This window comes from Carassius gibelio, chromosome B8, assembly GCF_023724105.1.
Source record: "Carassius gibelio isolate Cgi1373 ecotype wild population from Czech Republic chromosome B8, carGib1.2-hapl.c, whole genome shotgun sequence".
NCBI classification, from domain to species: domain Eukaryota; kingdom Metazoa; phylum Chordata; class Actinopteri; order Cypriniformes; family Cyprinidae; genus Carassius; species Carassius gibelio.
Genome location: NC_068403.1, coordinates 7,141,590 through 7,169,321, shown reverse-complemented (window position 1 = coordinate 7,169,321; position 27,732 = coordinate 7,141,590). Strand labels below are relative to the sequence as shown.

Sequence of the window (27,732 nt, the reverse complement as noted above, 5' to 3'; positions counted from 1 at the left end):
AAATAAAAAAAAACAGTTAAAAAAATATATTTTCCCGTTAATGTGTTCGAATGTGTCGCATGAATCCACTAATAAACGTTTTAGCAGTTTATCTGTGGGTAACTGGTATTGTGAGGTGGATTTGGTGCTGCGTGCTGCTCTGCGCGTGGCCGAGCTCCTCAGTCTGAGGCGCGTGAATGCACGAGTACATAGGCATTATCTTCAGTTCAGTTTCATCGGCAATATACAGAATGCGGAGGTGAAAACGGACGGTCTCGCCGATCGAGGCACAGATCCTTGACGCTTATATGCTGGTATTACACCAGTTAGTATTATTTTTCTCATCTGAAAGCTGTTCCTGGGCGAGAATCACGCATGCATTCAAACAGAGGATTATCGCGGAGGAACTGCCTCGAAACCATGAGCTGCAGTTGGGGGACGGAGCTGTGGGTGAGTACAGCCGCGAGACACTGAGGCGAATGCATCTGCAAGATATCAAGCAATATAGTGCACGAAATATTAAGGATCTCGATTAACATGCATATGCCCATTATGACAGATGCATAGCCCACATCACCACCCATTTTACAGTGATGCAGACCGCAAATTCCGACTACTGTTACGGAATCTTTCATTTAGCACCAAATCTTTTGCATGCACGTCCAAATATGTGAATGCAAGCAAATGCATGGTCTCTAAAGCTCGTTTAAGCAATTATTAGCCGTCAGCATTGACTAAATACCCTGGATGGCAATAATCCTGGGCTAATGCTGTCCTTAACCACATGCGAGTGAATGGGGCTGGAGCAGGTGCACAGGTTTTCCCATGCATGTCCTTTTTTCAGCTTTGATGTTGCAATGTGTATGTAGTCATGTAATAGTGTAATACTGTTGCACTGCACTTCTAATAAGATTTTAAATATTTAATAGTTTCAAGACTGTCCATTGTTGGCTGTAACATCATGCAACCTTAACCTAGTAACAGCACCATAATGTAGGATAAAATATTTAAGGTTATGTAGCCTATGGTTAAACATATGGGCTGGTATACAAAAAGTTTAGACCTTGCAAGCTTCTACTTAATCTTAATTTGCTGTAATATGTGTAGAAGTGACCAGGGAAGTTGTAACATGGGGTAAAATGTAAGATCAGCAGTTTAACCAATTAGAAATAAGTTATGGGGGGGAAATCATCTTACATGGCCACCTCCCTCGTCAGGTGACAGTAGAAGCTTGTGAGCCTTTGTAAAATATTATGAGGGTAATATTTTACAAGGATTTATAGGTATAAAACCAAGTTTATAATATGATTTGTGGTCATGTTAATGGATGTTTAGTGACAGAACTTGTATCATCTGAATCAGCAAGTCTTCATTTAATTAAATTAAAAGCCTTCCGTCATCATATTTAATATATATATATATATATATATATATATATATATATATATATATATATATATATATATATATATATCATGATTGGTATGGTATGGTATAAACGCTATTTGAACAACCACACTAAATTACAGCATTCATTCATTAGCGGTTATGCTAACAATGCTTCTTGTAGTTGACAATAGTTTAAGTTTAATGAAAAGTTGATTTTTAAAATACATTTATTTGTCATCTTAACTGTATTAAAGTTTTAGACATAGAAAATGTTGCTGACTGCGGATACAATGTTAAATGACCAATAATAAATAATAGACTGATCATTATTGAAAAAGACTATTTAAATGGTCAAATGCTCTAAAAGCTATATTATGGATGCAACAGGAGATTCAGATCAATATGTTTTCTAACAGTAACCTAGTGGTTAATAGGTTTCAAAACAAGTTAAATGCTCTGTGATGGATGAAGTTTGGACTGTGTATATAGCGTTAAGCATTAGGCATGTTTCGGCTGGAGGGCCAGCGGTGCTGAATAATGGATCTGACACGTTGCCAATCTCCGACAATACTGCAGACTCGTGAAATTATATGGGATGGCTTTGATTCTGAGGGTATTTTGATATCTCTCCTTTGGGCCCTCTTTCACAGTTATATCAAATCCATCAAGGCAAAATCTATAATTTTTATCTCCTAAAGTGTTCTGTTGGCACTCTACCTTCATTGCAATTTCATATTTTGTCAATGTTATATGAACGTGAGAAGCTCTAAATGGTTATTCGTTCATACGTTAACTTTCGGTCTGATTTTGTTCTGTCTTTTGCAGGATCAATTTGATAATTTAGAGAAACACACTCAGTGGGGCATTGAGTTTTTGGAACGCTACACCAAGTTTGTGAAGGAACGGTCAGAAATTGAACTGAGCTATGCTAAACAGATCAGGTAAGATAAAGACAGATTTATGGTTTAAAATGATAAGGTAATGTTATCATGAATTAGATGCCAGTTTTTGATGTCAGTTGAAGTTGTCTATTATAATACTACATAAACTACATAAATACTAGTGCTTTATGCGGCACAGACTGTTTTAAAAGCAGCTTCACAGTAATAAACAGAAAGGTAATGTTAATGTTTCAAAAGGCATCAGTTCTGAAACAGCTTCAATTTGACAAAAGTGTCATTATTTACCTCAATTCAGATTCAGTGTTGATTCACTTCAGTTCATTGACTGTGAATGTTGAATTAATTATGAAACAGCTTCAGAAAACAATAGTGTTTTTATCCAGCTCGATTCAGTTCAAGTTTTTTGTTGTAATATAATCAATAATATTTTCTGAATGTAATAAAATCTTAATAAATAATAGAATTTCGTAGAGGTGTAACCACAGTAATTGTATATATTATAATAATTTTTGGGTGAAAAAAAAAAATGAATGAACCTTGTGGTAATTGCTATTCTTGGATAATCCAGTGAATTAAATGCTGTACTATTTTTCATCCTCACAGATTTGTGTATCACTGTATCGCCGAGTACTTAACTGTCAGTAATGTATCAGTTTAATGTATAAAAAGCATCCAAATATTCAAAATGACTGTTTTATGAGGGCAAGGTATTATGTCATTGAGAACAAACATAAAACGGGTCACATGTCCGGCGTGTATTACCATGGATACTGGGTTTCCATGGCTCTGACCCACATTCTGTTATCTACCACTGATTCCGTAATATTTCTTGCTTGCTGCATTTTGGAAGTTTATTAAGCAGCGGTTTCCTCTGGAGATGTTGACCCTGAGGACACCGGATGACTTACCAGCATCATCCCGCTCAAAAGAAACCTCAGCGTTTATAATAAACCCCACAGCTGGAGCTCAACAAACAGGCTTTTCTGTTTGTATTTTCTGATCACATAAGAGAAAATCCTCTTTTCCGAGCCGTTTGCTCAATCCATGCATTGTTGTTATTTTTAAGAACTGTGTCAGACTGTATTTTGCTCTCAAGAAAGAGTCTTTAATTCACAACATCTCCCAGAGGCTTTTTGTTGTTGTTGTTGTTCCGATCGCAGCCGTGGGTGAAAGATTTATTAAGTGCTAAGCACATGTTAGCAGATAAACGGCATCGACATGGATCTGTCTGACCAGAGAATAATAGTCCTTTAAAAACCCCTGGGTTGGGTTATTCTAATGAGGATTTATTTATGGCTTTATCAACCTTTTTCGTATTTGCCGTCGCGTATTGACGCATAGGGCGGCCCATTTAGGCTGATCGCAGGGAAACTAGCAAACAATAAAGCAACTGCATTGGTGTGGTCTTGTCAAGAAACTGCAAGATGGTGATCTGCCTAGCAACACGTCAGACTCCTGGGAGGTACCGTTGGGTGTGTGCGGAGAGAGGGAGAGATAGAGTGAAGGAAAGCTGCAGGAAAAAGCATCGAGGGGGCGGCACCATCAGCATGCGCTCTCACCATCGTAATTGATTTTAAGCCATTTATAGGCCCTCTTGAAATTAATCACATGATATTCATGTATAAAGCAATGGTTTTCTCAGTTTCGCTGTATCAGTTATCGTCTTCCTGTACTCAGTTTTCTATTCTGATTGACAAAGATCAGCCTCATGAACCGGACGCCTTGTTCAGTGGGACGATACGATTATTCTAATGGTGACAATATTAGCTTTTGTTTGCACTGCACCATTAGATCTTATTTGTCTCATTTAAATTATTGGGAAACATATACACCTTTGGTTTGCTTTGTTTTTTTTGTTGTTGGGAGAAATGCCTGCTAAATTGCTGTTTTTTTATGTTAGAGTAACTATTTAATAATTCCTATTTAAATGTGCAATTTATGCACCACTACTTAGCAAACGTAATTGGAAAAATACTCTCTTTATCTGCTGTTGTTTGAACAAACCAATAAAACTCACACCATTGGTTTAACCAATGTGGTGCTGGTTCAGTCAAACATAAAATTGACATATTACTTGTTTATAGTTGCTTTATAGAATAAAGTGTTTTAACATTTTAACAAAGTGTCTTATCTTTCTTCCTTTAGGAATCTGTCCAAGAAGTACCAGCTCAAGAAGAACTCTAAAGAGGAGGAGGAATTCAAGTGAGTGAGAACAATTTGGCATATATTTTGATTTCTTAATGTAGCCGTTTACTAATGATATTTCAAATTTACCTACACAAAACAGTTTGTCTTACTACTGTTCAACAAGGTTACATTTATTTGATCGAAAATGCAGTAGAACATGAAATATTGCTACAATTTAAAGTACATTTTAAAATATATTAACATATAAAACAATTTCTTTTTGTGATGCAAAACCAAATTTTCAGGAGCATTACTTCAGTCTCTAGTGTCATACAATTCTTCAGAAATTATTCTAATATGCTGATGTACTGCACGAGAAACATTTCTCATTATTATCATCATCCGTGTTGTTGATATTAACAGTATATTAATATTAATTTCTAACCCAATCTTTTGACTGGTAGTGTATATACTAGTGCTAGCAAATGATTAATCACATCCAAAAGTTTTGGTTAACATATTATATGTGTGTACTGTTTATGTATATATAAATACACACACATACAGTATATATATATATATATATATATATATATATATATATTTACATGTATATATTTATATGCATGTCATTTATATTATATATATATATATATATATATATATATATATATAATTATAACATATTTTCCTTAAATATATACATTCATGTGTGTATTTATATATACATAATAAATATACACAAACGTAAACTTTTATTTTGTACTCTGGATTAAACGTTTGACAGCAATAGTATATACACAAATTCGTTTTTGTTTAGATATAATCAATTCAAAGTTGTTTGATTTAATTAAGTTAATTTTAAGGATCTATTGTGTTAATTTTTTTTTTCTGTCATAAAACTTCATTATTCAGTTGCCCAAAAAGTATTTAGACACTTAAGCCAGGCTTGCTTGAATGCAAAATATCAAACTTAAAAATAACACTTTTCACATAAATATTTCCCAAATTGAAACTGTTGATGTTATGAGTTGGCACTAGTTGGGTAAAAGTGTCATTCAGACATTTTGAACGTAACTTAAAGGGATAGTTCGCCCAAAAATTAAAATACTGTCATTAATTACTCACCCTCAAGTTGTTCCAAACCCATAAGACCTACCTTCATCTTTGGAACACAAATTAAGATATTTTAATGAAATCCGAGAGCTCTTTGACCCTTCAATAGACAGCAAGGGTACTACCACGATCAAGGTCCATAAACGTTGTAAGGACATCAGTAAAATAGTCCATGTGACATCAGTAGTTCAACTTTAATTTTACGAAGCTAGGAGAATACTTTTTGTATTGTGTGCAAACTTCCACTTCATGTAAACAACGCATGTGCATTGCGCTGCTGTTTACATCAACAAGGACATGCGTCAGTGTATCCATTGTTTACACGAAGCAGAAGTGTACATACGTCATGATTCTCTCCACAATGGAGGCCTGACACCTCAGACTGGATGAGGAGGAGAAGAATTGTTGAATAAAGTTATTTATTTTTGTTTTCTTTGCACACAGAAAGTATTCTTTTTGCTTCTAAAAATTATGGTTGAACACGGATGACACATGGATTATTTTACTGATGTCTTTGCCACTTTTCTGGACCTTGATCGTGGTAGTACCTGTGCTGTCTATGGGAGGGTCAAAGAGCTCTCGGATTTCATAAAAAATATTTTTGGGTGAACTGTCCCTTTAAAGTACCAAAATGTTCATATTTATGTAATTTGTCATTATATCGGCCAGTACTGATATCAACACCAGTATCAGCCATTGAAAAACCTGACCACTATTGTGTTGATTTTGCTTTTGAATTTATTTTTATTTTTCTAAGCAAGCATTTTTTTCTAAGCAAACATTTTTCTAAACTCCTTTTTCCCACATCTATAATGTCTCATCTTGCTTTTTTGTCATGTATTAACATTTTCACATTTGCCATCAGGTACTCCACATGTAGAGCGTTTCTTATGACTTTAAATGAGCTGAACGACTACGCGGGTCAACACGAGGTCATCGCCGAAAACCTGTCCACTCAGATAATTGCAGAGTTGAGCCGCTACACTCAAGAACTGAAGGCTGAACGGAAATCGGTACGAACATGTCTTTTCCACACATTCACTATCATGACGATAACCAAAAACTCCAGCTCTCAGCTTTCTAGAGATCCTTTAAAAGACATTATCTTCCAAAAAAAGGATCAAATCCCTTGATAACGTAAAATCGCACGTTAAGAACGCGTGTGAAACCACAAAAAGAATACCTACTCTGCTCTCCAGCACAGTGCTCACCTGTTACAAATCCAGGGTTAATCTTATAGGAATATGGTATTATTTTGTTTATGAGTTCTCCCAGCTCCATGGAATGAAGCCAGAAGCAATGTGGGTCATGTATATTCAGGTCATAGGAGTTTGAGAAGGTCGCCCTCCCCCGCTCTCGGCCTCTATTGTCTAAAGGTTCTCGGCCGGCGGGTTCAGGAGGCCTCTGTCTGAAGCTGCTGGCTGGAAGTAATATGACAGTGGAGTAAAACACCACCACGCTCGAGCTGAGGGAGGCTTCTTTCGCCTCCGACCTCCGTTGATGCATTTCGTCTGTCTTTTGTGTTCAAATGTCACGCCGAGAGAAAGTGCTCTTTATGTATTTTTCATAAAGAGAGTTGTGGTATGCCGTGAGTGGGTAGACACAAGCGAACGCCTCCTGTGCTGGGATGTCAGTGACGTGTAAGCTAATGAGAACCCCTAAATAAATGATTTGTGTTCCAGTGAGGAACTCTGCAGCTAATTAACATTTATTGTACATGAGTACGTCTTTGCTTCCGTAAATTGAATTCTTTATGGAATAACGAGGGATTTGGATTCAGCAATAGCTCTGGAATAGAATTTTTCTAGCAGCTGCTGTCTGGCTTGATTGTCTCACATTTCATTTAATCAGCTAAGATTTCAATTAAATGTCTTTTTAGAGTAATATTTTAAAAGGACATGTCAGTAACACAATAAGAAGTCAAACTGTGATAATTGACATGACTCTGCAAGAACCAAAATAGAGTTTCTTCATCCGAAATGGAGTGCCTTAATGGTTAAAAATAGAGTCTCTCTTGGTTTGTTTCCAGTATAAATAGGCAAATATTTAACAGCAATGTATTTTTAAATATAAATAATAAATACATGAATCTCTTTTACCACCAAGAAATGCAGTTATTTAATGGTTTAAATATTCCAAACTTTTTTTTTTACTTTCTAAAATATATAAAGTAGTTCCACAAAAATATTAAGCAGTACAGCTATTTTGAACATCAATAATAGTAAGAAATGTGTCTTGAGCAGCAAATCCGTATTATAAGAATGATTTCTAAAGGATCATGTGACATTGAAGACTCGAGGAATGATGTTAAAAATTCAGATTTGCATCACAGGAATAAATTAAATTGTAAAATATATAAAAATTTTACAGTATCACTATATTTGCATCATATAAATGCGTGCTTGGTGAGCAAAAGAGATTTAAGAGAAATACCGAACTTTTCCAACAGTAGTGTTCTAAATTTTAGATCTATTTTTTGTCTTTACTTTCCTCAAGCATTTCCATGATGGCCGCAGAGCGCAACAATACATTGAGAATTCCTGGAAGCAGCTGGAATCGGTGAGTCAGTTCAACTGAACAGAACATACAGTATGATACTGGCCTCTCTTTGGTCACCTGTCAAAAGATATGATATATGAAAAGATATATGAGCTAGAACTGGGCAGCCTTGTACAATAAACACTTGTGTGTAATGAGTTACAGGTGCCTGTAAAAGACAAGTGACTGTTATAGGTTTTAATACATACATTTTTGTTTTTTGTCTCTTTCAGAGTAAGAGAAGATTTGAGCGAGACTGTAAGGAAGCAGATCGTGCTCAGCATTACTTTGATAAGATGGACGCTGACATTAACGTGACTAAAGCAGATGTGGAAAAGGTATGGATCACGCGTGTGCATGAAAGAGACAGATCCTTTCACAAACCCTTCACTCTCCATGACTGCTTTCATCCTTTTCTGTGAGTCTGTGTGGATGATACCTCTTTGGAAAGGGGCGGAGGTGACTGATGCTGATAACCAATGTCGAGTTCAACTTTCCTCATACCTTATACCTCACCTGCTCCTACTGTGCAGTACCTTCCCAGTATTACAGAAAAGTAGCTTTTTTTTAATTATTCAAATGGAAGTGGGACAGTAAGCCCCCCAAATATCTGTGATTACATTGGTACCCGCTAATGTTGATTTTTTATTTTATTTTTGCCATTGGGGTGATTAGGCAGATGTTTAAAACAGATCATATATCATAGATTTTTTATCCAAACAAACCAAATAATTTCCAGTTCAATTCCAGGTTTTTAAAATGTAAACAGTATACCATCTTTTCTATTGAAATATGTAAACAAAATTATAAAGTGAAGCTTTAGTAGGAACATCAGGGCTGAATTTAATTAATAAAATACGCAACATTTGAGAATATTGAGATTAATGTAAAGCACTTTGAGTGCCTAGATAAGCGCTATATAAATCTAATGAATTATTATTATTACTTACAATTTATTAAGCCATCTAAAAATTCAATACTTAAAAAATCTAAAAATACAATTTCTGAATCATAATTAATGGTAATTAATATTTAAATGTTCATTAATGAAAGTAATAAGCTCATACACGGCAAAAACAAAGGTAGCTTTGACAATAGGAAACAAAGACAACTAATATGGCAGCAGCCATTTGTTTTGAATCTAAGGCCAAATGAACAGATTTGGATTTGGTTTTGCCCATGTGTAGATGTTTTCTTAAGTACCTTCTGTTATTAGTGTGTCTGTGACACTAACCGACTCTGTCTTTGTTTTTTAACATGTCTTAAAGCGGTGTTCTCTCAAGGTAGGTTTGATCCAAGAGTCGTCTTTGTCGGTGGGGAGTTTGTTAAATTGTTCGGTGTATTACCCATATCAGCAAAGAGTGTTTGTCGTAATTTTGGTTGTTTTTCGTTGTTAGCTTTTGTTACGTTCACGTCTATGCTTGCAGCGAATCTTTCCTGTATTCACCATGTACAAATGTACAGAATAAGACTTGTCATGGAAAATGTTAAAATGCATTACGATTGCGAAAATGGGCTACGTTGTAAGGGTTACAGCGGAGACTGATTTCACAAAATCAATAGCTATTACCGCACAATTTACTGTCAACCACAAAAAGTCCTGAGTCTGAGAGTCTGTGCACACTGTCTGGTTCATGTACATGCAGTTGTTTCTGTAAGGTGGCCCCAAAAAGCATTTTGACACTTAAAAATCAATGAATTTCATTGGATTAAATTAAGTGGCAAAAGCACAATTTTCAAGCAAAGATTTCAGTTAATTGAGTTTTAAATAATTAATTATAGATAGGTTGTTCACAATTAATAATATATAAATGTATAATTTTACTGGAGCATGTTCATAATCAATGTGTTGAACCATGTCTATGGCTACTTCAGGAGAACTTTAAATTTGTTTAAAAAAGCACCAAAAATGGTTTAGTAAGTAATGTTAGTCCTGAGAAAAGGTCTTAACTATTTTGCATATGCAAACTGAATTTTTATTTTGTGTTTAATGCAATGATGTTCACAAATATATGCGGTTCACTTAAGTGTCCAAATGCTTTTTTGGTCTGTTGTTTGTGTTTAGTTAGTATGCATGATGAATGGATGTCTGGTGCAATTAATTCGGATCATTTTGTCTTTTGTTTTGGAACAATGTTGAACATTCATTGTCATTTTTGTGTGTGTGTATGGGTGTTTGTTTTCTCACACACTGTTAGTACACTACCATGTTTCTCTTGTCAAAGTCTTCTTCATCGATACACACTACCATACTACTCATAATATTTGTTTTTATGTAATAGAGTACCCAACCTACATTACCATATATAGTGTGCCATATACAATCAGAGCACAATAAGTGAGCTATCCCACAATGCAATGCATTCAACTTTACCTTCCATTTCTAAAGAGCCTGCACATGAATGGACAAAAAAATATTTATTGTGATGTAATTTTAGTAAATCATTGCTCTTTGTTTTCTCGCTTTGATTTAATTAAACGTAAATAGCACAACATGTCTACGGTTTACTAAAACATGGGAACGAATTTAAAATAGTCACTTTTTTTTTTAACAAACCATATTACAGATGCCTTGTCAGATATTAGTTGAACCGCGGTGCAAGTGCATGCATGGTACGGTTCGATTTTTTACAGAGAACTAGGGCTGCACGATTGTGAACAAAATTGTCATAATTGTCGATTATTCCCTTGAAATTTTAATCGCGATTATTAATAACGATCATCACAATTTACATTGAATGATTTATACCTTTGTTTGATGCAACTGCATGCCGTATTTTATGAAAATGAACAAGCTGAAAACACTCTGAAAACAAGCTGAAGCTTCAAATGTCAACTATACATCCGATTGGTTTCTTTAAATTAAAAAAAAATAAAAATATGAATGAAAACCTTTAAGATAACAAAATGCATCTTAAGCACACAGAATAACATAAGTAGACTCACGAGTTAACACAAGTTAATTGCCTCTTTGAACGATTTCGTAATTTTGGCATCCATAATTGTAATCGCGATTAGAAATTCAAATAGTGCAGCCCTACCGAGAACGTTACACCCCATGTGTGTATATATATGAAAAATATACAATTACTAAATTACTACTACTTAATTTTTCCAACATCAAAAGTTGACGTTATTTTTCTGCTTGTTTATTTTTTTTTTTTACATTATAAATGCATATTTATAAGCGTAAATATTTATGTAACTGCCTCATAGCTAGACAGTAATAGTCGTAGCTAGTCAGGTTAGTCATAGACAATACAGTACATCACAATTTTGTGATTAAAGCCTCATTTGACAATTTCTTCTGCTTACAGTATATAAATAAATGTACTAATACCACAATATATCAGTTCAGCAGTAAAATAACCGACGACCTTGTTGCTGGATAAGGCACATTTTCTGTTTACATGTATTGTTGAGTGGACACTTACTAAACATTGTATAAAGTCTATTATTTATATCTTATACTCATATCTGAATGAAATTGTCTGCTGAAAACCATTCACATATCAGATAAATTATATAAGATACTATGACTCACAAATCTGCTCAATAAATTACTGAAAAACATTGGTTCAGTTGTGTTATTTTCCCTGAGTACATCATTTGATTATATTTCAGTGTTTGGTTTGTGATGTTTGTGTTGTTTGTTCTCTCTGACTCTTGCACAGAGTGTGTAGATCACTGACCGTATCGATCTGAAGTTGACACCAGGCTACGCTTATATCTTTCTGTAATCTGCTAATTGACTCTCAGTGTTTGTTCACTTGTGTCGTGTCATAAAGGTGATCGTTTTATTTGTCAGTCCTTGCCCTTTACGTTCTGAAATGATCTTGATGTCTTTTGCCTTGTCTGTGTCTTGTGATTTCTGTTTATCTAGGCGAAACAGCAAGCTCACATGAGGCATCAGATAGCAGAGGACAGTAAAAACGAGTACCTGACCTACCTGCAGAAGTTCAACAAGGACCAACATGAGCACTACTACACGCTTATACCACATATCTTTCAGGTGAGAGTCTCTCTCGATCATAGTAAAATATTCTAATCTTGATAAATGACAAATATGTTCCTTTCTACACCAGATGGATCATACTGAGTGTTCATAATGTGGTCAAAATGTGTCTTGCAGAGGATACAGGAGATGGAGGAGAGGCGGGTGGGCAGGGTGAGGGAGAGCATGCGGGTGTACACCGAGGTCGAGCGTAAAGTATTGCCCATCGTCAGCAAGTGTCTGGACGGCATGACCAAGGCAGCTGAATCCATCGAGCCTAAAATGGTACGTTAAGTGCTGACTCCTTTGTGCTGAAAATGCACTATGGTTCTGGATTACATAGCCATCTGTTGATCAGCCTACTGCAGGAAAATCCTATTCTGTGAAAATATTTTATAAAGCCATAAAATACGTTTTTTTTGTTGTTGTTGTTTTTTTCAGCGTGGATGAGAATCAAGGTTCTTGTTAAAAATAATGTAAAAAAAAAAACACACACATATTCAGTCCACAGTCAGTGATCATCTGAGCTCATCAACTAATGACACTTTTGAGTTAAAGTCCGCGTGAACCGGAAGTTGCAAATGACTTTTCTCCAGTGTTGTGATGTATTTCAGAGAGAAACTTAATACTAAATGAGAAAAAATAGTGGGCGTGACTTTATTTTCCAACTAGCACCTGAAAAGTAGTTAATGACAGATAGCTCACAAACCCAATTTCGTGTTCTGTCCAATTTTTGAAGCATTCGCGGGTGAAGTGCTTCTAGCACATCCGTGACCTCTCTGTTATCCCTCCTTCCTCAAAATGTAAGAATTCGAGCCATCTGGACCGTAACGATCGAGGGAATTTTAGGAAATGGGAAAAGTGTTTCATGAGTGCCACAACCAAAAATGCACCTCCTCGCCATCTCCTTTCCCGCGCTCTCAATGCTCACAAACACACAGGCAGCCTGTCTACTGTCAGTTGAAGGGGGCGTGGTTACGGATGCTAAGAAGACACCCAAACCGTCAAACCTATGTCATCAGGGAAGGTCCTCCAATGCAGAGGGGAGGGGCATTTTCAGATTTTGATTAAAAAAAAAAATTATTTGTGGATTGACTTGCATGGATGAATTGTTCACCACAAAATGATCAATTTAGGCAAACAAAGTAAATAAGGTCAATTGTGATTTCAGTTGGACTTTAAGGAATCCGTCAAAAAGGCATGTAAATCAGTCTTAGACTCAGATTTCTACTTAAATCTGAAGTGTAATATCTGTGCTATTAATCCCTCCTCTCCATAAAAATCAGCAGTTCTTTAAAAGCTGTAATAATTTATTTGGTTTGTCCAAGTCCTTTTTACACACTTCCGTTCAAAATGTTGGGTTAGTAAAATTTTTAGTTTTTTTAAATAATTTTATACTCACCAAACTGCATTTGCTTGATCAAAAGTACAGTAATAATGCAAAATATTACTACAATTTAAAATAACTTTTCTGTTTTTAATATATATTAAAATGTAATTTATTCCAGTGATGCAAAGTTGAATTTTCAGCATCAATACTCCAGTCTTCAGTGTCACATGATGCTTCAGAAATCATTCTAATATGATGATTTGGTGCTCAAGAAGAATTCTTATTATCATCTGTTGTGCTGCTTAATAATTTTCTGGAAACCATGATATATTTTATTCAGGATTCTTTGATGTGTAGGAAGTTTATTTTAAACAAATCTTTTGTAACGTTATAAATGTCTTTACGATCATTTATGATCATTTTAATGCATCCTTTCTGTGATAAAAAAATAAAAATCTTTTGAACTGTAGTATACTTAATTTTTGAAAAAGTGAAAATTAAAAAAGGAAGAGGAAATAAGTGGGAAAATAATACAAATTCAATGTAATGTTTTGCTGATGCACTGCGTCACAGATAGGGCTATGATTTTTAGAGTTTTCCAGCTCAATTAACTTTTCCAAATGAAACCAGCAGATGAATAATATACCAGTTCAAAATGCTGACTGAGTGGTGACCGTCATGGAGCGATGTCGTCCAGGTTACCATCAATGATTTACAGCTGCAGGGGATCTCTGGCAGCCAACGGGGCGGATGTGCGTGTTGTTTATCTCATCTGCTAAATCCTGATCCAGCGCTCATGTGGCCATCGCCATCCTGTCCAAATATGGCAGATGGGGAGTCTAATTTCCACCGCAGCACTAATTGACTCATACGAGCTGGGTTTTGCAGCAGATTTGAAGTGGCTTAGCAACAAAGACTTAAGCCTCTCTGTGGCTTCTGGACTGTTTGTGTGTGCTTGTTTGTGTGTGTGTGTGCTTTCAGAGATAGTGTGCTGGCCATATGAGGTGAGGTGAGGTGAAAAACATTAAACTGTAGAAAAGCATTTGTTTTCATAGTAGGGTTATGGATGCCATATACACACACACATATATATATATATATATATATATATATGTGTGTGTGTGTGTGTGTGTGTGTGTGTGTGTGTGTGTGTGTGTATATATATATATATTCTAAAAATAGTTTCTTGTTCTGACCTGAACAGCAGCAGTGGGATTAGATGGAGGGGATTTGCAGCAATCTTATTTCTATAGTGGATGTGCATTTTATTGTCTGTAGTTCATGATTGCTGCGATTATGATGTCAGTTTGTTGGTGCGGTCTGAATTTCCTCACTAAATTAAGTGCTTTTAACTAGTCAAATAAAATTTGTATTTTTTATAAATATTTAGAATATAGTAATATTATTAATTAAATCATTTTTGAACTGTTCGGTACGAGGCTTTCGTTTTTTTGTGCATTACAAATTACGAACGATTCGTTGGACTAATCCTATTACATTTGGAAAATAAAAGAGCTTAAAGTTTGTGAAATATGATGTTCTCAGTGCCACTGCGCTCAACAAGGCAGCCCAAATACATGATGTCTGTTCCGCCATAACTTTCCCTTGCTGGGGTGTGTCGAAAAAAATGGTCTTATATTGACGATAGCCAGAGATATGGTCAAAAACATAAACTGTTGGCGATATTACGTTATTTGGCATTTCCAGTTAATGTAGGCCTGTTACATTCTTATTTTTATTAGGCCTATTATTATTATTACAGTGAAGTTACTTTTATTAGGCCTGTTAAATTAAAATGACAATTAATTTGCCCAGCAGTAATTACCAAATTACTGAAGTGCTGCGAGGATAACAAATGATTAGGCTTTATATTTACTCCTAAATTAAATTTTAATACAGGTCTATTTTACAATGATTATAGGCCTACAATTAAAATATTAACACTGCAGTCATCAATAAAAATCAATGAATCAGTATAATATTTCAAACACCGACTTACAAAAAAACCTGTTCAACACAAAATATATAGGGGGATATTATATATATTACAGGGGTTCGCCATGTCAAGTTTAAAAAAAAATTTCAACTTCTACACGCAGCACCGCTTATCAATGTCAGTTCAGAAAGAGTGGACCAATCAGAATACCCGGAGGCAGGGCAAGCTTTTGTTTACATTAGCAAGTTGTTATGTCTTCTGTTTTATTTGATGGAAACATGGGGAGGAGGCATTTTGCGCTGCACTTAATTATAATTATAGAAAAAATTTAATATATATAAATATAATATAAAATAAAAAATAATTATAGCTTATTCAAATGTATCTTGTAAAAGATGTACATTACAATGAACAGAATGTGCTAAGTGACATCTATCTTACATACAACGGTTTGTGTCAGTAAATAGAGTTAACTAATTTGGGTTGAGGTTTCATCCTAAAAAGATTGACCTTTTTTATTACTGTTTTTAATCTCAGGACAGTAAGCAAGTTGTAGAATCATACAAGTCGGGCTTTGAGCCGCCGGGTGATGTGGAGTTTGAGGACTACAGCGTGTCGATGAAGAGGGCGGTGTCAGAATCCAGCTTCCTGAACGCACGCGGAGAGAGCAGACGCCGGAGCAGGAGCAAACTGTGGCCTTTACTCAAGAGAAATAAGGTACAGGATCAGACGGATCAACTGCTTAGGTCACAAATAAGCAAATAAAAGAACAAAAATCAACACTTTTTATTTTTTATCCATGCTATTTATATTCAACTAGTTTTATTACTATTACAGAGTGTTTGCAGTGGCTATTTTATGCAACAAGTTTCATGCAGCTTGTTATGGAATCTTGTAGTTTTGATGATATAATTTATTAGGAAAGCAGTTGTTTTAATAGTCAACTGTATTTACGCTTGTAAATATTAAGACGGGATAGGAAATTGCACGTATAGGACGGGTCTGTGGATTGTGAACACCTGATTAAATCACAAATAAGCACATAAAAGAAGAGAAAACGATGTTGCTCATTCATAGCTCATTGCGATGCAGTCTTGTAGATTTAATGTCCAAATATAAATCATGTTATTTATATTCAAGTACTTTTATTGCTATTAAGGAGTGTTTACAATGGCAGTTTCGTGCAGCTTGTAATGGAGTCGTGTTATTCTGATGATTATGAAGATTAATAATCTGTTTTATATGTTAGTGATTGTTGTGATAGCACCAGTTTTTAAACTTGGAAATACTAAGATTGGAAGTAATTTTTCAAAAAAACTAACATGCATTCCCTTTAATAAAGTTTGCAATGAGTTTGTTGTAATGCAAGGATTTCTGAACATTTTCATTGCCCTTGAAGTTTTGTCTCTCCTCATCTTCTCTCTTTCTGTCTTCCTCCATTCCATTTCTCAATGTGCTCCATCACACCTTCATCTGTAGCTTATGTCTTTGTTAGCATCGCCCCGCCAGCCCCCTCCCCCTCCCCCCACATCCCCGTCCCCGGACGGCCTCCTCAACGGCCCCCAGTCCCCACAACAACACAAGGAGCCGCTCAGCCAGCGCCTCAACGACTTCATGGGCACCAAACACAAAATGCACTGCCTGCGAAGCCTGAAACGTGGGGTGAGTTCACGAGCCACCGCGTCACCTTGCTGTCTTTCATGTGGATCTGACTGGACGACTCGAAAGGATAAAGCACTATCAGCTCAGTTTGGTTCTAAAGTGATGTGTGGATGTGTAACATTTCTTGTTTTCATGCTTTTTATCCACACCATCCTAAACAGATCTGTCTTAACAGCTATATAACTGTGTGTATTAACAATTTCCCCTAACACGTCTTTCTTCTCTTAACATTCACAGCTTTCTCTAAAGCTGGTAAGTCTGACTTCCTTTAAAATCCACACGACTTTGGCTTTAACTATTTCCATAATAAATATTTAAGACATTTTATTTTATTTTCATTTGACAATTTTTCCAGTTTCAATTCTTGTAGAAAGATACATTTAAATATAAGTAAATAAGGGAATTAATTGGCAATGAAGCCAATTTACAATTTTTTGAATCTAATATGTCTATCTAATAGGTTATATATTATTTATTGAATGTTTTTAATGCAATATTTGATTCTGTCTGTGTTTGATTTGTTCTTTTTGACTCTCAACTTTCTGTCTGTCTGCAGGGAACAGGCCAGGAGGACTACAGTCATCTGCCCCCTGAGCAGAGGAGGAAGAAACTACAAGCCAAGCTCAATGACATAAACAAGGACATCCAGAAAGAGATGGATCAGAGGTAAATCATCCAGCAGCTGCCATGCTGCTAATAGTATCAACCTTTGTTTCTGCCAAATACTTGCACCAAACTGTTAATACCACATACTACAGCTCAAAGGTTTGGAGTAGGGCTGGGATAAACGATTATTTTTTAAACGATTAATCTAGCGTTTATTTTTTCGATGCATCGATTAATCTAACAATTAATTTTTTCAGACCGATTCGATTTCGATAATCTCCCCATTAATTGACTGCTAACAATTTATACATGTTGATTTACATATCTGAAAAACAATTAACATTGCAATATATGTTTATTGCTCTTAAAATTACAAAATAAAAGACTGACTAAGAATGCATTACTTTGCACTTGTATAGAGATAGCATTCAATAAAACCTTGAAGCCTTTAAAACACATAGCTTACTGAAACAAGCTTACTGAACACATAGGGCCTAGCTTACTGAAAAAAGATGAAAATAACAACAATTTGATGGCTGGCATTCAATAAAAAAGGCACCCAAAATACTTGTTTAGAGTAATTGAAAGAATACAGTAACCAATGTAAACTTGAGGGCTTTAAGCTAATACAGAGAGCGCTCATTGGAAGCGTTCCACCCTTTTTCTATCGTGTCTAATGATTTTGGTTAATATGCACGAGGGAGAGAGAGAGAGAGAGAGAGAGAGAGAGAGAGAGAGAGCGAGAGCAACATAAGAGTGAGAGCAATCATTCAGCGCACATAAGGTAAACATTTTGCAAACAATTTTTAGAGAAATAAAAACAGGTCGACGAATCGATGCGCATATTTTGCGTCTACGTATTTTCGATGACCTCGACGCGTTGTCCCAGCCCTAGTTTGGAGTAATCATTTTTTTAAAGAAATTAATACCTTTATTTAGCAAGGATAACTTAAATTGATCCAAAGTGACAGTTAATGCAGTTCATATGCATATGCCTCTTGTTTTCACTAACTCTTCTTCTTGTAAATTGGTTGCAGGGATGCCCTGACTAAAATGAAAGATGTTTACATTAAGAATCCTCACTTGGGGGATCCAGACAGTATAGATCCACGGTTAGAAGAAATCACACAAAGCTTGGAAAAAATGCAGCTTGAGGCACATAAATTTGAGGTGAGGCCCCCACAAATTCAGTCTTCAGATACCTTCAAAAGTTGGTTTAAAATATGGATTAGTAATGAAAGTGAAGTATGCTATTTGATCATTAATGATTACAAGTTAACAGAAGGATCTGTTGGATATCTCTTTTCAGGGCTGGTTGACGGAGGTGGAGAGGAAGTTACTTGAAAAGGGATCCGAGTCTCAGAGAAGACAGAGCGGTCATTTTGACTCGCAGGGCAACACGCCTCTTACAAACAACTACGGTCAAAACCGAGAGAGGTACTTCAGTCCCTAGATAGCAGGGCTACCAAACATGATGTGCTTAATATGACTGACACTGTTACAGGTCTTTAAAGGGCTCATGTTCAAAATGACTGTGGATGCATCTCTGAACTTTTTAACATTAGCAAAACTTACATTACTAACATTAGCAGTGGACTTTGTCAAAAAAACAAACTCGTGTTTAATGCTATTAATACATAATCTTATTTTGATAACCTCATATGAGAGGGTCTAACATTAACTGTATAATCTGACTATAACGTCAAAGTTAATTTAGTCTGTTTTACGTATTGCATGTCTTCTGCACATAGTCCGGATGGCAGCTACACGGAAGACCCCAGCACAGAGACCACCATGCAGTTCAAATCTCGCAGTACTGAGTTCGATGACGAATTTGACGACGAGGAGCCTTTACCCACCATTGGAACATGCAAAGCACTTTATCCATTTGAAGGTAACAGAAAACATGAATTGGATCTTGTTCCAGAAAGAAAATTTGTTAAAAAAAAATATGTCAGGAATTTATGAAAGTTAAATGGCTCTGTAGCATATTTGCAATTCTTGGAATAATTCGTTAAAATGATACTGTCACGGTTTTACGCTGCCAGAAGGAATACGGAGTCGAGGATAAACGGAACAAGGTTTTTAATATATCCAACACAGGGGATATCCAACATGGAGCACAGAGGTAGACACACGTAAGTAGCAAGTGAAGACCCGACAAAACAGAACTGAAAGGACAAGGCTTAAGTACAAAGGATAATGGGGAAACACAGGTGGATGGAATAACTAAATTAACAGGGACATGGAACACATGAGGAAGATAATAGACACACCTGGGAACTAATCAAACTAAACACCGAAGACACAAACTGGGTCACGGGCAAAACACACTAAATGAGTCCAGGTGTGTGACAGTACTCCCCCCTCCCGGTAGGTGCGTCCTCGCACCGTAGAAACAACAGGGGGAGGCGTGGGTGGGAACTTGGGAGGAGGTTCCGGTGGAGGACGGACTCCCAGGAGGGGGCCAGCAGACAGGGACCACAGAAGGAGGAGCCAGGGAGGAGACGGAGGAAGGAGCCAGGGAGGAGACAGGAGCAGGAGGAGCCAGATGGTCCACCAGAGACCAGCCAGGACTGAGATCCAAGGTGGAGTCGACGGCGGGAGGAGCCATGGTGAAGGAAGGGTCGACGACACCAGGGGGCCGACAGGCGGAGACTGCACCGGTGGGTGAGGAGCCCAAGATGGAGCAGCACAGCCGCAGAGCCAGGGTGACGACGAGGATCCGGAGGGCCTAGGTGGAGCTGAAGGCTCAGGCGACCAAGGTGGAGGCGGGGTCCCGGCAGACCGCTGTGGAGCCGGAGTGACCGAGGATGGAGGTGGAACCGGAGGGAAGGAGGAGCCTGACAGAGCCGGAGGGATGGAGTGACGAGGTGGAACCAGAGGAGTGGAGTCCCGAGGCGGCGGATGGTCGACGACTGACCAAGGTGGAGCCGGAGGGACGAGGGAGCCCGGTGGAGCAGGTGGGATGACAGGCCACGGTGGAGACGAGGGAGCTAAGAGCCAAGGCGGAGCCGCTGGGTCGAAGGACCGAGGAGGAGTCCAGGGCTCGGAGGCTGGAGGCGGAGACAGGGCCTTAACACGCCAAGGCGGAGCTGGAGACTGGCAGTCCAGCGGCGAACCATCGCACCCCGATGGCGCGGACTGAGGGTGAGCTGCGGGACTGGCTGGCACCAGCAGGGATGACGAGGAACTGGCTGGTCTAGGAGGAGGAGAGAGGAGAAGGATGGGAGGAAGGACAGGAGGATCAGGACTGGACGGAACCAGCGAAAGAGGAGTAGAGGGACCAGCAGGTTTGGGAGGAGGCGGGAGAGGGAGGCTGGGAGGGAATACAGGAGACACAGAAGATTCAGGGCTGGGTGGAACCAGCGGAGACACAGATGATTCAGGGCTGGACGGAACCAGTGGTGAAACAGAAAAATCATGGCTGGGCGGAACAAGCGGAGACACAGAAAATTCAGAGCTGGGCGGAACCAGCGGAGACACAGAAGATTCAGAGCTGGGCGGAACCAGCGGAGACACAGGAGATTCAGAGCTGGGCGGAACCAGCGGAGACACAGGAGATTCAGAGCTGGGCGGAACCAGCGGAGACACAGGAGATTCAGAGCTGGGCGGAACCAGCGGAGAAACAGGAAATTCATGGCTGGATGGAACCAGCGGAGAAACAGAAAACTCAGGGCTGGACGGAACCAGCGGAGAAACAGAAGATTCAGAGCTGGGCGGAACCAGCGGAGATACAGGAAACTCAGGGCTGGGCGGAACCAGCGGAGAAACAGAAAACTCAGGGCTGGGCGGAACCAGCGGAGAAACAGAAAACTCAGGGCTGGACGGAACCAGCGGAGAAACAGAAGATTCAGAGCTGGGCGGAACCAGCGGAGAAACAGAAAACTCAGGGCTGGGCGGAACCAGCGGAGATACAGGAAACTCAGGGCTGGGCGGAACCAGCGGAGAAACAGAAAACTCAGGGCTGGACGGAACCAGCGGAGAAACAGAAGATTCAGAGCTGGGCGGAACCAGCGGAGAAACAGAAAACTCAGGGCTGGGCGGAACCAGCGGAGAAACAGAAAACTTAGGGCTGGGCGGAACCAGCGGAGAAACAGAAAATTCATGGCTGGATGGAACCAGCGGAAATGGAGCAGAGGAAATGACTGGAGGAGGTAGGAGTGGGAGACTGAGAGGGTATACAGGGGAATCAGGGCTGGACGGAACCAGCGGGGAAACAGGAAAATTAGGGATTACCTCCATAGACCAGTCCATCAGATCCAGAACTTGCTCCATATGACCTTCAGAGACTGCAAACAGCTCACCCTCAGTCGCAGGGGTGTGGGCAGGGCTTTCCTCCACGCCCTCGATCTCCACGAGGACTCCCACGATGCACGGTGTTGCCGGCTCACACACCTGGTCAGTCGCGCTCTCGAGATCCGGCTCCCTGTCAGTGGATGGCTCGGGCTCTGCGGCTGCGGTGGGCTCTGGCTCCGTGCGGCGTGATGGTGGCTGGCTGGTCTCTGGGTCGGGAGTGGGACTGGCGAGATCCTCTATGGGGCAGATGGTAAAAGATGAGCCATTTCTCGCCAGAGTCCACTCCACGAATGCGGCGAAATCCTCTCGAGGACCATCTTCGGACGACAAAGCTCTGCATTTGGAATTCAGGCTGGTGTTGTAGAAGGTGCAGAGCGCGTCGTCCGGGTAGCTGGTGGCATTAGCTAATAGGAAAAACTGTCTGGTATGGTCCTCGAGAGAACGTCCTTCCTGCTTCAGCAGGAGGATGAGGAATTCGGGACGATAGAGGGGATCCATAGAACACTACGAAACAAAAAGACTTTGAAAACACAAAAACAAAACGGAGGAAAAAAACACGCAGTTTTCTATTTTCTTCTTTGGGTCGGGTCTTCTGTCACGGTTTTACGCTGCCTGAAGGAATACGGAGTCGAGGATAAACGGAACAAGGTTTTTAATATATCCAACACAGGGGATATCCAACATGGAGCACAGAGGTAGACACACGTAAGTAGCAAGTGAAGACCCGACCAAACAGAACTGAAAGGACAAGGCTTAAGTACAAAGGATAATGGGGAAACACAGGTGGATGGAATAACTAAATTAACAGGGACATGGAACACATGAGGAAGATAATAGACACACCTGGGAACTAATCAAACTAAACACCGAAGACACAAACTGGGTCACGGGCAAAACACACTAAATGAGTCCAGGTGTGTGACAGATACGTTTTCGATCTACTAACACAGATTTTTTTTCTAAAAAATCTAATTTGACGTATTAAGTGTCTCTAAGCTTTTGACTGGTGCTAAATTTATGAAGAAAATGTATTATGGATAAATGGCAAAAATGAAATGAAAAATGAAAAGCTGAAAATAAATGAATGAAAAAAAATATATAAACAAATTAAAATTGTAAATAATTTAACTAAAAATTAAATAAAAAAAATTTTTTAAACTAAAAAAACCTACAAATGAGTAAAAAACAAATTTTGTATTATTATTTACTTTTTGTAAGTCGTTTAGGATAAAAGTAAGTACTAAATTAATAAATGTACTCAACATTACCTAAAAAACAAAGTCAGATTTGGTATTAGACAAGGCTGTAGGGCTGTCAAAAAAAAATGAATTTAGAATATTCGTTGAATTTCAAATATAAATCCACCTTCGAATGCAAAAATGTTGCATTTAAATTTAGGTGTGCATCAGACAGCTTCATTATCAGCGGCACACACGATGATGATGAAGTTGCCATTGCAATTTAATGTTTTTTTTGTTAACCTATCCAGTTGAACCCACTAGATGTGAAGCTGCTACGTTGATCATTCAAAATAATGCGGATAAAGAGAACTTCAATACATAGAAAATGATGTTAGCAATAAAAACCGAAACCAAGCCATTCACACGGAACACATATTTATCACATTTTCTAGAGGGACATCTATCACCGTTGCACTCGCATCTCGCACAAGAGAGACACATGTTTAGAAAAAACATGTAAAATTAAAGCAAGTTCAACTTAGAGAAAAAACATGTCTCGAGACTTTATGGCAGTTTTTCTCTATCCCACTGCATCTTGTGTTTTGAAATGAAGTACTATTTGTGATTGGTTTTCGGTCCTTTGTGTTATACTATACATACATACATGATGCTGTTATGTTTCTAATTGTTGAAGCAACTTAATTATATATGATTTATAAACATTATTAAACATGCACGAAAGGAACATGCAAGAAACATGCATTAGTAATATTTTGCTCGATGCGCCCTCTTGTGGCCTCAAGAGAGAAGCTAAAAGCCCCCCCCAATTTAGATTTTCAGACATTTTGACAGCCTTGATATAATAATAAAAGTTATAATAAAAATAATAATAATTTTTTAAAACCCACATTGCCTGTTTTTGTGTCTGTAGGTCAGAACGAAGGTACCATATCCATGGCTGAGAGTGAGATGTTATACGTAATTGAGGAGGATAAGGGTGACGGTTGGACCCGAGTCCGCAGAAACGAGGACGAGGAAGGATACGTGCCCACATCCTACATCAAACTCTTTTTGGACATGAATGCCAAAGGTGCTAAGACATACATATAATCCCACAACACTAAACACCCAGAACGCTGTTTAACTGTACATACAGTAGAGCATCATGAAAACGTTAACAGAGGAAGCAGACAGTAGCGCTCTTCCTGTTTTTACAAGATCAAGATGCCATGTGTCATTTCTCTCTTTTGGTCCTTATTTACGTTTTTTCATTATTGCTCCCTAAGACCTTATCAGGGTTAAACAAGTTCTGCTTCCTTAATGATACAAGTGAATTAGGCAATAAAGACAAGGTGCTGTGTCATTTTGATATATATGATGGAAATGGATGTTTTACCAACATATCATGTTCATATTTATCATTATAGCTTGGTTAGCTTTATGGAGGTTTTCTGCAATAACCAAGATATGTAGATACTCATGTTCATGTTTTTAATGATCTACAAACAATCAGATTCTTTTAGATTAAGAATGAAATGATTAGAAAATGTCAAAAGCAAATATTCTAAAACCTTTTGGCAATAAAAAATAATCTCTTACTAACATTTTTGACCTTAAAGCTACAGAATAAGTAGCAATCCTGCATTTTAAATATAGTCAAATGTGTTTTTAAATTATAATAATTTTTTAAGACTTTAAAAATCTTTTGCTTTTGAGAGATGGAATAGAATATTTTCTCAGGTATGTTTACTTTGGTCTACATCCTTGAACCTCAACAAATCCTTAATAAACAGGATTTGTTTTCTTTCCCCACATTTAATTGCAATGCATATCATTAAATGTGAAGAGATTAAGTAATTAATGCATGCATCTTTGAGACTTCTGCTAGCTTTACATTAACTGCTGTAAAAAAAAAAAGAAAAACTTTAGAAGTAAAAACCCATAGTTAACGCGATGCCTTTCAGTGTAGTGAGCACTGAAGCAATAATTCAAAAGATGCATGTTATTCACACACTGACCAGCATGGAAAACTAACAGTTAACGTGAAGTTAAATAAAAAAAAATGTCCAGGTGGTCATCGCAGTGTGTATTAGAAAAGCTTACAGCAGGAATACCGCTCTATATGCATGCTATAAAACCAGACAGGCTATTTATTTGCTGCTTATCAGATTCATCATTTGTCCATAGCTTTATCAGCAGCTGTTAAATATGCTTGACAGTGTCGCGAGCTAAATATATGAAGAATTTTGTATGGTTTTATACTGTCCCTGTCTTTAATTCTCACTTCATAGTGGGGCTGCGCTCTGACATTGAGCTTCCCTGGTTTACTGAACGTTTTTAACCCATTACTGTCTGTGAATCAACGATTGTACAGGAGTTCTTGTGCAACATCTCTAACATGTCTTGTGTGATTTTTTTTTATTTTTTTATTCTTTTTTGTTTTTTGTTTCTGTTCCTTTCTTTGCAGATCCCTAAAAGTGTTTGGCTGGCACAGGAGTGGCAGGGCAAGCGTCCTTGCGTGAAACGTCCTCCTCTTGTAACTCTAAATGGGGGACTAACTGAAAGGATATTCCATTTTTAATGCAACCACTTACACTGAACCCTCTCGTCTGCCATAAGAATGCAAACTGATCTTTTTCATGACTAGCGTGTTGATTATTTGCAAAAGCTTGCTTCTCGTATGGACCTAGAGTATTTAGCCTTGTGCCGTAGCTGCTTGCCGTCAGAGCCGAGCCCTTAGGTTTGTTTGCTGAGGCACAGAGTAAGTGCCATGTACATGTCTTGTTATTGCCTGGCTTGCTTCAGAGCCAAGAGGAGTTTCTCATGAAGACATTAGACTTAATGAATATTTGTCAGTGCAGACTGTTCAGTTATGTGAAAAATGGGACTCATTTTATACATCATAGGCTAGCAGGTTTTTTTTTTTTTTTTCAGTTATTATTACAGTGTTTGCGAGGCGGCAGTGTATTTAAATCCTACTTTTATTCTTCTTTTTTTCACATAGAAATGTAAAATAAGTGTTTTTTTTGCTATGATTATGATTATGTTTAAGTCAGGGATGGACATACCAAAAGGCTTGTCTTTTTGCAATTAGGTATGCTATTGTTCAAAAGATTTGGGTCGGTAAGATTGAAAAAAAAAAAAAGTAATAATTTATTCAGCAAGCATTAAAAGCAATGCTTTGAATTGATGATAGGTGACAGTAAAGATGAAATTGAAATGTTTTAAAAAATCTCAAATAAATGTTGTGCTTTTGTAATTTAAAGAATCCTGAGTGTAAAAATATACCATGGTTTACACAAAAAAAATTATTAATAATAATTTAATATAATATTAAATGTTTCTCAAGCAGAAGATCAGCATATTAGAATGATTCCCGAAAGATCATGGGGACTGAAAACTGTAATGATGCTGAAAATTCAGTTTTGCATCGTAGGAATAAATTACATTTTAAAATACACATACACACACACACACACACACACAAAAAGTCTTAAAAATTGTAATAATATTTCACAATATTACTGTTTTTTTTAATCAAATAATCCAGGCTTTGAAATCATGTAGACTTTTTTCAAATCACTAAAAAAAAAAAAAATCATACAAACCCTAACTGACAATAGAATGTTTAAAAAAATATATAAATAGACAGCGAATGTGATTTATATTATTTGCATACTGAATTATTTCTTATCAAGCTATAATTTTACCTTAACACTTTTGCTGCCTTGCAAGCGCTGGTATTTCCATCATTATTATTAACATGATGATGAATGCATAATCATCCCCTACATTTTGTGTGAGGTGCTGTTGTAGATGAATAGTTCTCTATGGCAGGTGAAGCGGTAAGCATCTTTTCTGGTTCTCTTACCTCACTCACTCATTCACACTTTCTTCCTGCGATGTACACACACGCCACAGCTGCTCTCTTTCTCACCTCCTCTTCTGTTTCTCTTACCATCGCGGTCTCAAACTCTCTCTTTTTGCCTCTTCTCTCTCAGGCATATTTTCTCTTTCTCCTGTTTTTCTGGATCTGCCCTGTTTTGACGGGCTGAAATGAGCGTTTCACAGATTAATTTAATCACATCTGAATAAAAAAAAATCCAATAAAAAAAAAACACAATTAATTTTTTTTTTAGCTAATTTGGTAAATCTAATCTAAACAGCTAAACAGTGTGTAAGCTGATTCAAATGTTTAATAGTTGATGCATGCATGAAAAACCATAAAAGAAAAGAAAAGGCCACACACTTTCACTGCAAACTAAAATTATGTGGGATTTATTTGCACTTAGAAAATACTAAGAAATGGCAATTGAATTGTATGGGATTTTTTTTTTAAAGAAGAACGACTGAAATAATTGATTTTTTTACGGTGTACTCTGGTTTTTTTTAATCTTATGGAATTAAGTAAAGGATTAAAATGGATTTAAGGGAAAATAACTTTTTGAAACTAATTGGATATTAAAATATGAAAATAGTAGTGAATGTGTGCATAATATGTTGAACACAGAATGGCAAAATGTTTCTTGTCTCGCCACATTCAGCTATAAGTTTCATGAATCATTTAAATGTTTCTTCCAAAACACAGTCAAATTTAAAAGTCCAGTCATTTGCATCACAGGATATTACTGCTGTTTGTTTTACATTTCTATCATAAAACATTAAAACTGTCA

General features: G+C 37.4%; 1 protein-coding gene across 4 annotated transcripts; it reads left to right on the top strand.

The window, feature by feature from the left end:
- The first annotated feature begins 34 nt into the window (after positions 1–34).
- fnbp1a (formin binding protein 1a) lies at positions 35–27,441 on the top strand. 4 transcript variants are annotated; one of them, XM_052564211.1, is made up of 17 exons: positions 35–429; positions 2,194–2,309; positions 4,416–4,472; positions 6,379–6,526; positions 8,010–8,072; positions 8,285–8,389; positions 9,320–9,334; positions 11,935–12,063; positions 12,184–12,330; positions 15,849–16,028; positions 16,791–16,973; positions 17,530–17,639; positions 18,617–18,749; positions 18,889–19,016; positions 19,331–19,473; positions 23,991–24,149; positions 25,527–27,441. In XM_052564211.1, the coding sequence occupies exons 1-17, from the start codon at positions 355–357 to the stop codon at positions 25,532–25,534; spliced, it is 1,899 nt and encodes a 632-aa protein (XP_052420171.1). In that variant the 5' UTR covers positions 35–354; the 3' UTR covers positions 25,535–27,441. The 4 variants fall into 4 exon arrangements, with proteins under 4 accessions (XP_052420171.1, XP_052420173.1, XP_052420170.1 ...); XM_052564213.1 differs by lacking the exon at positions 16,791–16,973 and adding an exon at positions 17,211–17,225 and having other exon boundaries at positions 23,991–27,441; XM_052564210.1 differs by having other exon boundaries at positions 23,991–27,441.
- Positions 27,442–27,732: the final 291 nt, after the last annotated feature.

What these genes read in the sequence shown, in the direction of transcription:
- fnbp1a (XM_052564210.1), top strand. Translation starts at nt 355, where the DNA reads ATGCATTCAAACAGAGGATTATCGCGGAGGAACTGCCTCGAAACCATG. An exon ending in GTTGGGGGACGGAGCTGTGG is followed by an intron (nt 430 to 2,193) that starts GTGAGTACAGCC and finishes TGTCTTTTGCAG; the next exon opens with GATCAATTTGATAATTTAGA. An exon ending in TACGGTCAAAACCGAGAGAG is followed by an intron (nt 19,017 to 19,330) that starts GTACTTCAGTCC and finishes TTCTGCACATAG; the next exon opens with TCCGGATGGCAGCTACACGG.